This window comes from Pagrus major, chromosome 12 (genome assembly GCF_040436345.1).
Source record: "Pagrus major chromosome 12, Pma_NU_1.0".
In the NCBI taxonomy this organism is placed as follows: Eukaryota; Metazoa; Chordata; class Actinopteri; order Spariformes; family Sparidae; genus Pagrus; species Pagrus major.
This window is the reverse complement of record NC_133226.1, coordinates 20,091,538-20,105,823: the sequence shown is the minus strand read 5'-3', so window position 1 is coordinate 20,105,823 and position 14,286 is coordinate 20,091,538. Positions and strand designations below refer to the sequence as shown.

At 44.0% G+C, this 14,286-nt stretch overlaps 1 protein-coding gene across 5 annotated transcripts in view; it reads left to right on the top strand.

Annotated features, from left to right (window-relative positions):
• Positions 1-14,286, top strand: part of cdk5rap2 (CDK5 regulatory subunit associated protein 2) — a 33,301-nt gene that overhangs the window by 18,377 nt on the left and 638 nt on the right. Inside the window, exons 29-49 of one of the 5 annotated variants that reach the window (XM_073477647.1) lie at positions 77-163; positions 274-461; positions 544-838; positions 933-2,469; positions 2,635-2,736; positions 3,176-3,324; positions 3,754-4,157; positions 4,296-4,528; positions 4,856-4,907; positions 6,647-6,816; positions 7,610-7,945; positions 8,191-8,316; positions 8,422-8,538; positions 8,672-8,861; positions 10,566-10,687; positions 11,206-11,421; positions 11,510-11,599; positions 11,694-11,956; positions 12,047-12,196; positions 12,287-12,425; positions 12,590-12,636. In XM_073477647.1, coding sequence (XP_073333748.1) covers positions 77-163; positions 274-461; positions 544-838; positions 933-2,469; positions 2,635-2,736; positions 3,176-3,324; positions 3,754-4,157; positions 4,296-4,528; positions 4,856-4,907; positions 6,647-6,816; positions 7,610-7,945; positions 8,191-8,316; positions 8,422-8,538; positions 8,672-8,861; positions 10,566-10,687; positions 11,206-11,421; positions 11,510-11,599; positions 11,694-11,956; positions 12,047-12,196; positions 12,287-12,425; positions 12,590-12,636 — 5,013 coding nt within the window. Of the gene's footprint in view, positions 1-73; positions 164-273; positions 462-543; positions 839-932; positions 2,470-2,634; positions 2,737-3,175; positions 3,325-3,753; positions 4,158-4,295; positions 4,529-4,855; positions 4,908-6,646; positions 6,817-7,609; positions 7,946-8,190; positions 8,317-8,421; positions 8,539-8,671; positions 8,862-10,565; positions 10,688-11,205; positions 11,422-11,509; positions 11,600-11,693; positions 11,957-12,046; positions 12,197-12,286; positions 12,426-12,589; positions 12,637-14,286 lie in introns of all 5 variants that reach the window. The other 4 variants (XM_073477649.1, XM_073477648.1, XM_073477645.1 and 1 more) reach the window with 4 other exon arrangements.

The following is a 14,286-nucleotide window of genomic DNA, read 5'->3' as shown; positions in this document are numbered from 1 at the left end:
TCTGTTCCCACATTAAGTTTTTTCTTTTACCGAGCCACATTTGTCATACTCGCCTCCCATCCCATTACTCTAGCAGCTTGAGAAGACGCAGGAGATGCACAGTAAGAGGACGTGTCACTCCGGTCAGGATAAAGAGAGTCAGACAGACATCAAACTAGGACAGGTATGAAATAGAGAATCATTTATTGAATTGTTTACGACAGAATTTGATGTTAATAGTTTGGAGAATTCCCTTTTTCCATGCAACTTAACTTCTGAACTGTCCCTTTTTAGATGTTGTCTGGAAAGCTGTTGGTTGATATGAGTATGGACAGTGGCCTCGGCCAGAGTAGAGAGCATGCTCAGTCTGGCAACGACTCCTTGGACACTGTTGAAAAAGATTCTAGGAAGAGGAACTCGGATGTAATGGCGTTTAAATCCCTACTGACTGATTGTGGGGCCACATCAGTTTCACAGCTTAGGTGGGTCTTTTTCTTCAGTAGTGTTCAGCAATTTTCACTCAGTTGCCTGATTAGTGAACTGATTGAATTTCCTTCTTTACAGGGAGGTCCTGTTCAGACTCAGATCAGAGAATGCAGAGCTGCGGGGTCTCCTGAAAGAACAAAAATCGACTGAGTGTAAAGAGAAAGAGAGCACAGACGCCTCAGGGAACACCAGTGATGGACAGGCTGAACTGAGAAAGAGTGTCGAAACGCTGCAGGTCGAGTCAAAAGGTCACTCTAAGGTCAGCAATCTGTCGAAGGAGGTGTCGGATGGGGAGACCCCTGTCACCGCAGAGGGGATGGAGAGTCCACAGTCACAAAACAAGAGTGCAGTGCAGCATGTCTCAAGGCATGGGGTAAGTTTTGTATTATGGGAAGAGTGTAAAGAAACTTTGCTTTCTGCATCACATCAAGTGTTTTCAATATCGGTTCCATTTGTTTCGATTGTAGGCGGGTGTCAAATCTCGCCTCCCGGTCCCTGTGAGGCTCAGAGTGGAGTCCAGCAGCAGCAAGCACTTTCATTTGGATGCTGTTTATGGTTCCGACCAGCAACTTCACGAAGACTCAGACTCAGCCATGTCTCCCGAGCACAGCACTTCTCCTTCTTCCACACTCAGACACGAACATCGTAGCGGTAGTCCAGTTGGGTCGGACAAGGAATCCGAAGCCAGAACAACACTGGATCACACCCAGGATGACTCTGCTCTTTTCACTCAGCTGGAGCTTCTCCACCAGGAGTGTCAGGAGAAAGAGGCCCTGATTAACAAGCTCAGTGAGCAGCTAGCTGACTGGGAAGAGCTCCATGCTCAGCTCCAGGAAAAAGATCGGCTCAATCGCCAGTACGTGGAGGCCTTGCAGGCTGCAGAATCCACCATTGCTTACCTGACTGCCTGCAGTCTGGACAGCCAGGGAGGATTCGGGTCGCAAACCAGTTCATGCATGGGACCTGGCTGTGTGGGTTCCGATGCTGCCCTCCACAGCAGATGCATGGAGCTACAAAAAGCCCTACAGGAGAAAGAGGAGCTCAACAACCAGTTTATAGAGCTTCTGAACATGGCAGAGAAAGCCATCACCTCCTCTGACAGCCAAGAAAAGAATCCAGAAAGCAGTGATTTATGTTTGAAGATAGAGACGGTCTTGCAGCAGGTGAATTCATCTTCAAGTAGACAGAGCCCAAGAGGTAGCTCTGGAAGCACAGAGGACTCTGTGCAGGAGTTGCAACGACACGCAGACTCTTTGCAGGAGGCACTGTGGGAGCAGAACAGGCTTAATGCCGAGCTGCAGGAAAAACTGAGAGCTGCAGATGCCGCTGCTCAACATGGCTTCAACAGTAACGGTGCTGACCAGAATGGTAAATGTTCGAGGCAGATGGCAGCAGAGTCACTGAAGGAAAAGGAGTCAAGAGAACAGCAAATAAAAATGGGAGGTTCTGATGTCCGTTTAAATCAGGAGATGACCAAAGTTCTAATGAACTGTCTTAGTGCAGCAGAGTCTGCTGTTGCCTCTCTGGCAGCACACTGTACAAATTCCAGCTCACTGGCTTCTGGTAGATCATCACAGTCCAGCCCTGACCTGCAGATTAACTTGGATAAACTTCAGAGAGCCCTGCAGGAGAGGAAGGAACTGGGAGAACCCTCTCAGCCATCCACCAAATCCAGCGGCAACCAGTCCACTGCTTCACCTGGAACAAAGGGACAGCTTCACCAAGAGCTCCATGACAACCTCTGCCGCCTCTACAAGGCCTTCAGTGATCACTGTCAGAGAATCTCTGAACTCCAGGCTGCTTTGCAAGAAGAGAGGGGCCATAGAGAGGAGAGCAGGGACCACAGGACGACACCGGATGCCAAAGGATTACCACCGAGTGTTCAGGTCCAACTGGAGACTCTCCATAAGGCACTGAGAGAGAAGAAGAAAGCATGTAAAAGCCTGGAGGAAAAACTGGCCACCGCTCTTACCAACACACCCTCCCCTGAAACTGCACGGAAAGGTAAGAATTGTGCATGTACAATTCGGATTTGTAAGGATTTTGTGATTCTGCAAAGCATGTACGTGTAAGGTGAAACCCCTCTGTTCAATATAAAGGAGAGAGACAAGATTCTGTACACGTTATATGATTTCTTCCTAACCCAACATGTATTGCCTCCAATGCCAGCTCTGGAGCAGGATGACAAAGGCGTGCAGGTGGATTTGCAGGACCTGGGTTACGAAACCAGTGGCAAGAGTGAGAACGATAGGGAAGAGAGCAGTAGCACAGGTAGACCTTTAGACAGACACTGCATGTCTGTCTGCTGAGTGGACACTAATCTCCCATATGGATAGATTCTCTCTATATGTTTGCATGAGGAGCGAACAAAGGCAACTGTCTCTTACCTCGAGAAATGTTTTCTCTTTGGGTCTCATAACCTCACACTGTCTACTGGTTTTAATCTGGTATTTCTCTGCACTTTTCCCAAATTCGAATGGGTTGTCAATATTTTTGCATTGACGAATTCTTGCATGCTTCCACTCTGAAGTTTGGGAATGTCTTTCGAGCACTCATTAACCTTTCACGTTTATTTCCTGTCTTACTTCACAGTCCAGCTGTATCTCAGTTGTTTTATTTCTTCACATGGCACAATCACCATTTCTTCTCTACATCTTTTCATCTTTTCCTGTTCCCTAGTTGATTGTGTTTGTGTCCCTTGTGTTGCCAGATCTAGAGGTTGGTGTGAAACCTAGCTGCAGTGCCTCTAGCCTGCCTTCCCTGCTGAAACACGAGCAGGCCACATTCTCCTCTACTGAAAACCTGGACTCAACGTCCAGCACCCCGTACCCTAGTTCCCCAGCTCTCAGCTCAGCCAAGGTATTCAACTTTACTTTTCGCTAAACCCCTACCCTCAACAAGCTGTAAGTCAGCACTGCATGTCTGCTGATCTCTGGATTTCTTCACATGTTGAGCAGTGCATGCGTCTGTATTAAGAGAGATACTCTGTGGCAGGTGGTGTCTCTTTTTTAGCCACTCCAATGTGCACTGCAATAGTTAGCATTTAAGAAGCCAAACAAGTCTATTTCCAAACAAAATAACAGTCAGAGCTTTCATTTTTCCTTATCATACTTGCAACAGCACTGAAGAGGACAAAGCTTAGTGGATTGTCAGTTAACAACTCACTCATAAAACTTAAAATTTGATTCTGTTTAATGACAATTTGGCGCTGTAAAATGTATGCAACCCAAAGTATCAGTAGGAACTGATAATTGAATGTTAGTAACCCTCTCCGGTCTGTTTTTTCAGGTCAGTCTGAAAAGCCTGCAGGCCTATGATGAGTACGGTGTTTCTGAAGACCCTCTTCAGCTTCAGGGACAAGTCAGAGAGCTGAAGGTCCAGCTGGAAAACCAGACCAAACTCATCCTTCAAATGCAGAGTTTTCTGCGTCGGAGTTCTCTGTCCAGTGACCTCGCTGCCAACACCTCTGATCCCTCAACCGTCAGGGATCAAGAGGGGACGCAGAGAGAGGACCATAGCCAGGATCGGAGCTACAGAAGTGGGCAGCTTAGGGAGAAAAGCGAGGGGGAGAAGCATGCGATGAAGGATAAAAACAGCCATCTGAATGTGGAACTGGACAGAGAGAGGGCATTGAACAGAAGCATGAGTGAACAACTACAGCAGACACGCAGTCGGTCCACATCACCTGCGAGGTTAACAGCCTTTATCACAGCATTATCAATATTATATTGTTTTTAGGCTATGTTAAAGGTGCTTAGTCAATCAAATCTTGACTCATGCTGTTGTGTTTGTATCCCCCTCTGCTTGCCCTCATTCTGTCGTCTCCACAGACTGGACTCTCTGGTGCAGTCGCAGGCCAGGGAGCTGTCACAACTGAGGCAGCAGATCAAGGAGAGCCGCAGGCTGGGAGGCCTGCAGCGTCGGCAGCTGGAGGAGCTGAGAAAGGCCTTCAAGGAGCTGCTGCAGGCCAGCCAAGTCGACTACTACATGGGAGAAGTGGTCAAAGAGCAGCTGGATAAGAGCCTGGGAATTCTGGACAGGCTGGAGGGACGGCTGGACAAAGGTAGCTGGGGCATCTTTTTAGGAATAGTGATAATCACAACCACACTGCACAAACACAGTTATTCATTTGATATCATTTGATTCATGATACAGCACAAACACACATGCAAATAAATATGAAGCTAACAATAAGCTAACAAGCGAATACTTTATCTCTCAATACTTAATAAAGCAGGGACTGAGTTTTAAAAAGCAGCTTGTGCAGACATGTCTTGATGCTTTTCAGAAAGAGAAAGCCACCAGCCGAGAGACAAACACAGTAGAGCATTCATTCGGAACTGATTCTCACAGACAGGTCTTTGACAGCATCTTTTCCTCTGTCTGCTAGGAGAGTCTCATCCGGATAATGAGGATGTGGCGGCTCTGGAACTGTCTCGCAGGTACGTCTCAGACTCTCATACTGCGTTTGCTTGTTGCCAACGTCTCCATTAATCACGCAGCCCATTTTAATATGAGGTTACAGGAATACTTAGGTACTCGTCCTGATACTTAAATTACATGGTCAAAGAATTGTTTGACAATTTGGGAATTATGCTTGTTCACTTTCTGGCAGAGAGTTTGATGAGAAGATTGATACCGCTGCCATTTCAGTTCTGTAAATATAAGGCTGGAGCCAGCAGCCACAGGGGGAAACAGTCTGGCTCTGTCCAGCAGTAATACAAAAAGCAACCCCTCAATGACATGGGTATTACTCATGAGATGAGCCTTTATTTAGTCTTCTGCACCTAAAAAAAATAAATAAAGGAAAGCGTCACACCAGAGACTTTTAATGGTCTTAAATAGTTCATGTTGATTTTGAAATAATGAGCAGTTGTAACTGTGGTGATAAAACACTTATACTAGTCACAGATGCGATGATTCTGTTTTATTTTTGACCTCATCATCAGTCATACATCCTGCAGCTATGATTGTCTTGGTGTTCTTGTTTGAGATTCGAGAGTTGTTAGCTGAGCTGTTTGGGTGTTTGTCTCGTGACCCTTTTAAAGACCCCCCTCCAGACCTCCACCCAGCCAATTGCCTTGTGACCCTGGGCGGTGTGCGTTTTGTTGGTTTTGAATGGCGTCCTGCTGTTGACCTAATTTTTTCTGTGGCAATCAAAACATTAAGGTTCGACTGCCCCCTAACTGGGTCAGTGGTGTCTATGAGAAATTAGAGGGGACACACACACACACACACACACAGACACACACCACATGTCAATGTTCATCCATTTATCTCCTCCACAGTTCAAGCTCCGAAAAGTAAATGAACTATCATTATCATTATTATATATTATTAAGCTATTAAACACAAGATCAGTGTATAAGTTCACTTCAACCCTCTGGACAAAATTTGGAGAACCTTTTTTTTTTTTTAACAGTTTTTACAATTTTATTTCCCACTGTTGGCAGGAAAATACAGTAAATTATCATTGAATGCAAAGTGCAGTTTCCCCTTATGTTTGATGGGTTGATGGTTGATTGGTAGCATCTGTGGTTCTGAAAAATGCTATTTCATTTAGATTTATTTAAAGTAATATTGACTTTGTACGGCTGAATCTTTCACGGTAGTCTTGTGTCCTTGGATTAGGAATTTAAATTACTCATAGTGACATACGGTCATCCTCATTTTTACTGGTGTGGGCAGCGTTGGGGAGCTTCAGCAGAGACCACAGTTACTGGTGTCTTATGAGGAGAGCATGAGAGATCCTCCTGACAGCCCGGCTAGGATCCAGCAGGAGATAGATTATCTGCGTGTGGAGCTAGAGGGCGAGAGAGAGCTGCTACAACAGCACGTCTGCTTCCTCGTCCAGCAAAACCTCACCCTGGCAGAATGCACCAGGGAGCAGCTGGACATGTGAGTGTGTTTGATCCAGACGGACAGCATGACGTGTGCTGTGAACTTTTCCAGCTGTGTGTTTCTGCTGAAAGTGGCAAATCCTCTGGTTAGGAACACACTTTTCTTGACATCTTCAGTTGTGTTTCTGTCCCTCGCGTTTGTGCTCTTATCTTCCCTGTTTTACATTTGTTTGCTCTCCACCGCCCAACGAAACAATGTGATGGATACAATCAAGCTCTAGGACCCTCTGGGAGACAAACTACAGTATAAACCAAACTAATTCCCCTCTTCCTCCTCCCAGGTTGGCGAAAGAGCTGCAGGAGAAAAACCGTGTGATCCAGAGCCTGCAGAGCCAGCTGAGAGGCCAAAGTCCCAGCAGCCACCACAGCTCTCACTCTGAGCTGTACCACTCAGACAGGACCTCCTCCTGCTACAGCAGCTCGGCCACACAGGGCGGAGATCGAGGCCACAGTAAGCACAAAGCTATGTTTATATAAGCTTATATAAGACTAGATGAATACTTAAACTCAAACTGGAATTTAATTGTGATTGGGTGTGAAAGCCAAGTCAAATTATGGTCTAGAGTGTCACAGACCCAGCCAAGTATACTGTGTTCTAGACTAAGATTAACTCAGTTTGCTTCATTAAAAATGCATATTTTCCTCTTTTCATGCCTCGGTGTTATTATTGAGATTACGTGCGTCCTTGTCCCGGGTCTCGCAGCCTGTAATGGCACTTATTTTCCACTCAGATCCTTTCTGTTGCAATGAGGCGTCCCGCAGGACAAAGCATGCCGGCCAAGGACAGAGCAGGTGTCCAGTTTCAGTCCACCTCCACTTAAAGTTGCATTATTCAGTGGCACCTATCCGGTTCAATCTTCAAATTGTGTTTCCCTGTGGAAAAGAGACAGTGAAGCTTGTGGATACTTGAGAAGTCCTGCAGACCCAAACTCACATTTCTGTTACTGCTACGAAACTATATAATTACCTGCTCTTTAATTTGGGGTGGTTCATCTTCTTCTTTTGCTACTTATGCTAGCGGATGCCTTTTTTGGTTATCAACTTCAGCTATAACAGGTGTAGCATCCCCAAGGGTTAATTTAGGGACCTTAACCTTAACCTTAATTAACAAGTGATGAGGGGTAACAGAAAAGCTCTCACTGATAATTATGTAAAAACGCCCTTTACATCACGAGAAATGATAGCGAATATCTACTTTTTCTCTTAATCGATGTACCTGTTGTTGTGTTTCTGTACATGCTTAGGCCAGAGACAACCTCCTGATTGGCCGGGAGCAGCCGTCCCTCCCGTAGGAGGAGCTCAGGGCGAAGGTGTGTCCGGTGCCAGCAGACTGCAGGGCCTGCAGAGGGAGAACGGGCGACTGCAGGAGCAGCTGAGGAGCAGCGAGGAGCTCAACACCAGCCTGCGCAGTGAACTGGACCTGCACCGTTTGATTATTGTCCAGACCAGCTCTCACCATCAGGAACAGGATCACAGCCACGAGCAAGACGGGTCAGGGCCTCAGACGGATGCACGAAAACGAGAGGGAGACATTGGCTCACAGAGGAATGTTGCCGAACAGCCTCGCACAATGACTTCAGGTAAATATGGGATAAAATGTGGGTTAGTTAGTTAATTTCTTTAATACACTTTAAAACAACAGAGAAGACTCAGGTTTTAACAAAATAAGTTATCAAGTTGCATCATGGGAAATGTAGGATCTAGTGTTTTTGTAGCTTAACCCCTAATAGAAGTCAGGATATGTCAACCTTTCTAATCTCTTGGGGGTTTTTTTTGCATCACTAAATCACCCTTTAATTTATCTTTGTTCATGTTTGTCTGTCAGGCTTGCTGGAAGAACATCTACTGGAGATCCGAGCTTTGCGGCAGCGCCTCGAGGAGAGCATCCGCACCAACGACCGTCTCAGGGAACAGCTGGAGAAGAGATTAGCCGAGGTGGAGAAAGACCCAGGTACACACCTGAAATCCCTCTTTCTCTGTCTTCGTCTGTTTGTCTATTAGGAAGCATTCGTGCCGTTATTGTTGACTTGACGAGTGTGTATGTGCCCACGTTCAGCAGCCACCAACATCTTCATCCACGGCAACGAGGAGCAGAGTCAGTTGACCAATGAGGTGCGATTCCTCTGGGGACAAAACCAAATCCTGAAGGAGCAGCTCAACATGGGGTCCAGAGGTAAAACACACATTTTTATACATGCTCATGCCAACAGTGCTGAAGTAACAATATTTTTCCAGATACTCACTTCCTAAATCTATCACTGATACGACGCTTAACACTAACTTCCAGATGTTTTTACTTTCTCCAGACAAGCAGAAGGAGAACGAGAAGCTACGGGAGACTCTGGCCAGGCGGACAGCCAAACTGGAGCAGAGCAGGAAGGAGTGTGAAGCTCTGAGGCAGGAAAACAGCCGACTGCAAGAGAGGCTGGAGCACAGCAGCCAAGAAAACTCCCAGCTGCAGGACACACTGCAATACAGCAAGGAGGAGCTGCACAGGTACACACACACACAAATGCTAATGTTTGTATCTATAATGAAAACTATGACTGAATATGCTCATCAACAACGAGATGATGATGAGACAGCACTGGACACTAATATTGTTGACCAAAATACAAGGCTAAAACAAGTTTTAAAAATAAAAACTTTATTTTTATTGACAAAAAATAATTCTGTTTCCTGTTTCCTGTGCTGCACAAGCCATTTCAGGACTACACTCGCAGCACGCGATGAGAACAGTCAGGACTCAGAGTAACTTAAATCAACTAATTTACAGGAAGCAAGTAAAAGCTAACGATGGTGACAGCAACAGGGCTTAGGAGACAGAAACAAGGTGATATTTGAGCTCATTCTCGTTGCAATGCGGCTGAGAAGGGAAGAAGAGAAGCAATGTGGCCATAAATAGCTGAAAAAATACATCAGTGCTCACCACTAAATAGGGATGGACATTCACAATAAGTTGTTTGTGGTGAATTTTCATTATCAAGAATATTGTGAATTGAGATAATTGTGAATATTTTCACATGATTGACTTGAAAAGCTGTGTAGCTCGCTGATGTTGAGTCCTATATTGGTTTCCTGTTTTATTTATATTGCCTAAGCTTCTGGTTTTCACTAAAAAACAATGTGTGTCCTGTCTGTGATACAATAAAAATATTTGTTTCCAAACCAGATGTCAGGTTAAAGTGACTAGTTTCTACTTATTTTATATTTTTGATGATTATCGGGATAATATTGTGAATCGCAATTATGGATGGAACGGATAATTGTGACATTAAAATTGCCACAAAGTACGTCAGTTAGGTTACCAAAACATTTTTTATGAAACTGTATTAATTATTATAAAAGTGTGATGATTTAAATGTCAAGAGTTTCCAGTGACTGAAGCTGCACTATAATACTTTTTTTTTCTATACTAAGATAAGACGAAAATAGCAGACTGTCAACTAAAACTTGACTAAAAAAACGACATGATGACTAACTATGATAAAACCTAACAAACACATTATCTAAGACTGAAAGATCGCTGGCAAAATAAGCAAAACACACACGCACGCTATCATTACTTCTCTTCTTCATGTAACTTGAAACTACACAAGGCTCCTAATTACCATTCTAATGAGTCATTACTATTATCATTATTCCATTCTATTTGTACAACTCAGAAACATGATCGTCTCCACATCATTTGTAGGCTCCTTTATGAACACACGCATGCTAACGTACCATAATGATGGTATGTGACCTCTTGCCCCGAGTCCTACTGACACAGTTGAGTGAGGCAGACACCCGAAACCTGGAGTCTAGTTTACTGTCGGATCAATTCTCCTCTCCCTTTCCGTACCTTGTCTCCTTATTGTGTGTGTGGTTTTGTGGACATGTAAACTATATGAACAAGGCGTCTTGTTTTTGTTTTTTCAGACATTTTTCTTTATTTCATTTTAAGAATTTTATGACGATTTTTCATTTTTCGAGACTACACAATTGATCCGACCATCACAAGGATTTGTAATGAGATATGTTTCTAATATTTAGTACTTACATGTACTGTCCACCGATGGATTAAGAGTAGATGACCCTCTGTGTTACATTAGTAATACATTAGTTTATATGAATCTTTTATTTTTATGATAGATGGGGGTTTTTTTTCTTTGTTTTAATCATTGCATTTATTGTGTGTGTTTGTGTGGATGTTTCCAGGTTGCAGTGTGAGGTGAAGCTCCAGAGGCAGCAGCTGTCAGACTCCCAGCATCTTCTGCAGTCACTGCGTGTGGAGCTCCAAGTTTACGAAAAGATCAAGACCGAAACTCGGAAACACAAAGGTACTCCAAGTTTTTTAAAATTGTGTTATGTCGTTCAAATACCAGTGGTTTGAGACAAGACTGTGTGACTGAGCAACAACGACAAATCATCTCAATTTTGCAATGTTTTAGTTGAAACTATCCAGCCTGTCTCAGTCTTCGTTGCCAAACTCAGATTTTTCCTTTCATCCTTTTATTCCTGCTGCGTTTGACACAGTAACAGTAGTTTTATGACTGTCTCGCAAATGGAAAAGCCGTGCTCTCTTTGTTTAAAAGCCTTTAGAAAGTCTGTTTTTAAAATGATCACAAATGTGAAGTTTTGGGATACAGACACAGAGACTGACAGTTTTTAACGATTGTCTCGTCTTGAATAAATCAACCCGACTACATTTTAAATTGAGAGTCAGCAGAAAGCAAAGAGAAGTGTTCACCTTGCTCCTGGATAAAGTATTAACTGTCAAGCTGCTCCAGTTTCCTTTATTTCCTGTTCTTTAACTCTAACAAGATGATGTTTGTCCCTCCTTCATTGCTCCTCTCAGCAGAATCCAGCGAGGCGACCCAGGAGCCCGTCTCCGTCCCTTCCTCCGGCTCAGTGGACCTGAGCGAGCTGCTGTCGGAGATCAGACACCTGAGGCTGCAGCTGGAGAGGAGCATCCAGACCAACACGGCACTGCGACAGAGACTGGAGGAGCAGCTGCTCAGAGGACCCAACCGCTCTGAAACCATCAACATCAACTACTTGCTGTCGTCGCCAGGTAAACACAAACTTACATGCTTATTACCTGAGACACACAGACAAGAATCTGCCAGGTCGCGTCAGTGTTGTTTTTACATTTGTCTTAGATGAAGGAGGCAGGTCACCGGGTCGCGAGGGCGCCGATCATCTCCGTCACTCATTTCAGAGTCACAACGAATACACCAGTGTCCACCATGGTAAGGAAACCTCATCAGAAGTGACATGACATTTAATTGTAGGAACAAATACAAGCATGGATTAGATCACCATTACGTGCTTTAATCTTTTCAGATGAGAAACGTCACGCTCACTCAGAGGTAGACGGAGGGTCGGCCAGCGGCAGCTCGGGCGACAGCGTCTCTGGCGCTCCCTCTCGCCTGGTGCCTGGCCACAGGATGTGGGCCAATCGCAACGGCCGCCATATCTTGGGTCTGATTGAGGACTACAGCGCCCTCCGCAAGCAGATCTCAGACGGACGGAAGCTGTCGCACAGCATGGTGACACAGCTGCAGGAGTGTCTGCACACGTTCAGACAGCAGGGCTCCGACAACAAGGTATAACGTTTAAGATTTTAGTTGTGGTTTGCAGTGCACTGACTGATGATATCAAGACTGAAGGCTGAACTAAGGTTTTAACCTTCACAGATGATGGAAGAGCAGCATCTGAAGGGTTTATCCGGCAGCGTGAACAACATGCAGCACGTGTTGGAGGAGGCTGGTCGGCTGCTCAAACTGGTGTGGAGAGTCTCTCTGCCGGCCGGTAACACAGCAGGGGACGGCAGCAACAACCAGCAGGTAGACGTGCACAAACACATACACTGTATCTACCCAATCTAATTAAGCATCTACGCAAATCGAATCTTATCTTTTTATCCTCCATATCAGGATGAGCTGCTGAAAAATGAGATAGCCAGACTGAAGAGCCGGCTGTCACAGCAGGAGAGGATGCTGAGCGGAGCCGTGAAACGCCTCCGAACAACCAACCAGCTCAAAGAGGGAATGGAAAGAGTCATCATCGATCAGCGTAAGAAGATATTTTCATGATCAAATAATTTTTAAAGTAATTTATCATGCCAAGATGTCAAATATTGTCTGTTTTAGCAGAGGTTTAGCTACTTTTTGTTGTTTTTATATTTTCGTAAATAGAATATCTTTCTGTTTTTGACTGAGAAATTTATCTCCATTTAGTGTATCTAACCCACGGAGTGTTGAAGAAAGCCAGGGGGAATTTAGAGGTGAGTTTGAAACAAATATATATCTATGCACCAGTTCTTCAATGTCGAACTAATGTTCTTGTCCGCAGTGGTAAATTCATCTCTTCTTTTCCTTCTAATCCTCTTTGTGAAATTACGATAGACAAATTACTGTACCCTGTTTGGCCTGAAAGGCGTGTCTGGAGGACCAGACGAAGGTTAGTGTGGTTGAAGTGCAGGCTTTGAGAGTGATCTGATGCATGAGATTCATGAGACCCTTTTTATTTGCTTTTATCTATTGCATGAAGCAAATACCAAAATATTACTCAGGGCTGCCAGTTTATTGGGTTTAACTAGGGTGAATTCTAGTTGTGTAATAATCCTTCCATTGTGTCTATTTTGGACATTTTCATTCAAGTTTAGCTAGCCGTACCTAATAAACTGGAAATGTGTCATACTGTGTTTGAGTGACTGTGTGAAAAAGTCTGCATTTATGAAGCATGCTAAGCCTTTTCTACTTAAAAGGAGGCATCTTAAAAGGAATATTTAGGGAAATATGCTTACTAGCTTTCTTGCTAGGACAATTAGCTTAACATAAAGACTGGAAATAATGGGAAACAGCTAGCTTGGCTCTGCCTAAAGGTTAAAAAAACACTTGTGTAAAAAGTTTTGGTTTATTGGGGACACCACTTGTAACAAGGCTAATCCTAACCTTTATATTTACCTTTGGACAGAGCCAAGGAGCCATTTCCCTCTTGCTTTCAGTTTTTATGCTAAGCTAACCGTCTCCTAGGTTGAGCTTCATATTAAAGACAGGTGTGAGTGTTGCATCAACCTTCTCATTATGGGCTCTGTCCACACATATATGGTTTTTCAGGATATGATAACCATCTCACAAAATATCATAGTATACAGTATTTCATTGTCGTTATTATCATGTATGATGCACCTCAAAAGTATGAAAATATTTTTTTTTGTATTAAGTTCAAAGTAGAAAACCCTGTTGGAAAGGCTTAAGAGAGGTGGGAAATGGCATACCAGTGGCTCTCACCCTCATACTGAATCTGCCCCTGACCCATTCTGAATCGCTCCCTGAATTACTGAGAACCTCATTCCCTCTTAGATTGCCAGCCAGAAACTCTGGTCTTTTTAGGCCCTATTTTGTTTTCTTGGCTGCCCACATCTTTCTTGAGGGATCTTTGTTTATTTGGGAACCCCTTAAAACCCAAGCCCCTTTACACTTTCAGTTTACCATTTTATTTCCCTGGGGCTTGTAGGAGCACATTTATATATTATAGTGGGAAGAGGCATTTGTTTATTATATCCAAAAGGGGCGTTTGTTAATATTTTTATGTAGGTTGGGCTGACCTGTAAGCAATTTACAGCCAGTACTGCCACAATTGTATTTTCAGTAACTAAGCAAAAAAATGCAGAATATAAAATCTCCTTTCGGTTTACATCAGCACATGTATGACCACTGTATGTGAATGACCATGTGATAGTATGAAAATACAGAAAAAAACAAATGTATATGTGTGGACTAAGCCCTATTCTCCGTGAGAAAGCAAAGCAGCTAATTTCCCAAAATGTCAAACTGTTCCTTTCCAACAAGATGTCAGGTGCATGTCTCTGCAGGCAGTCGTGAAATATCAGCACTTTAAATCTTTTCATGCCTTCAGCACCATCTTGTTT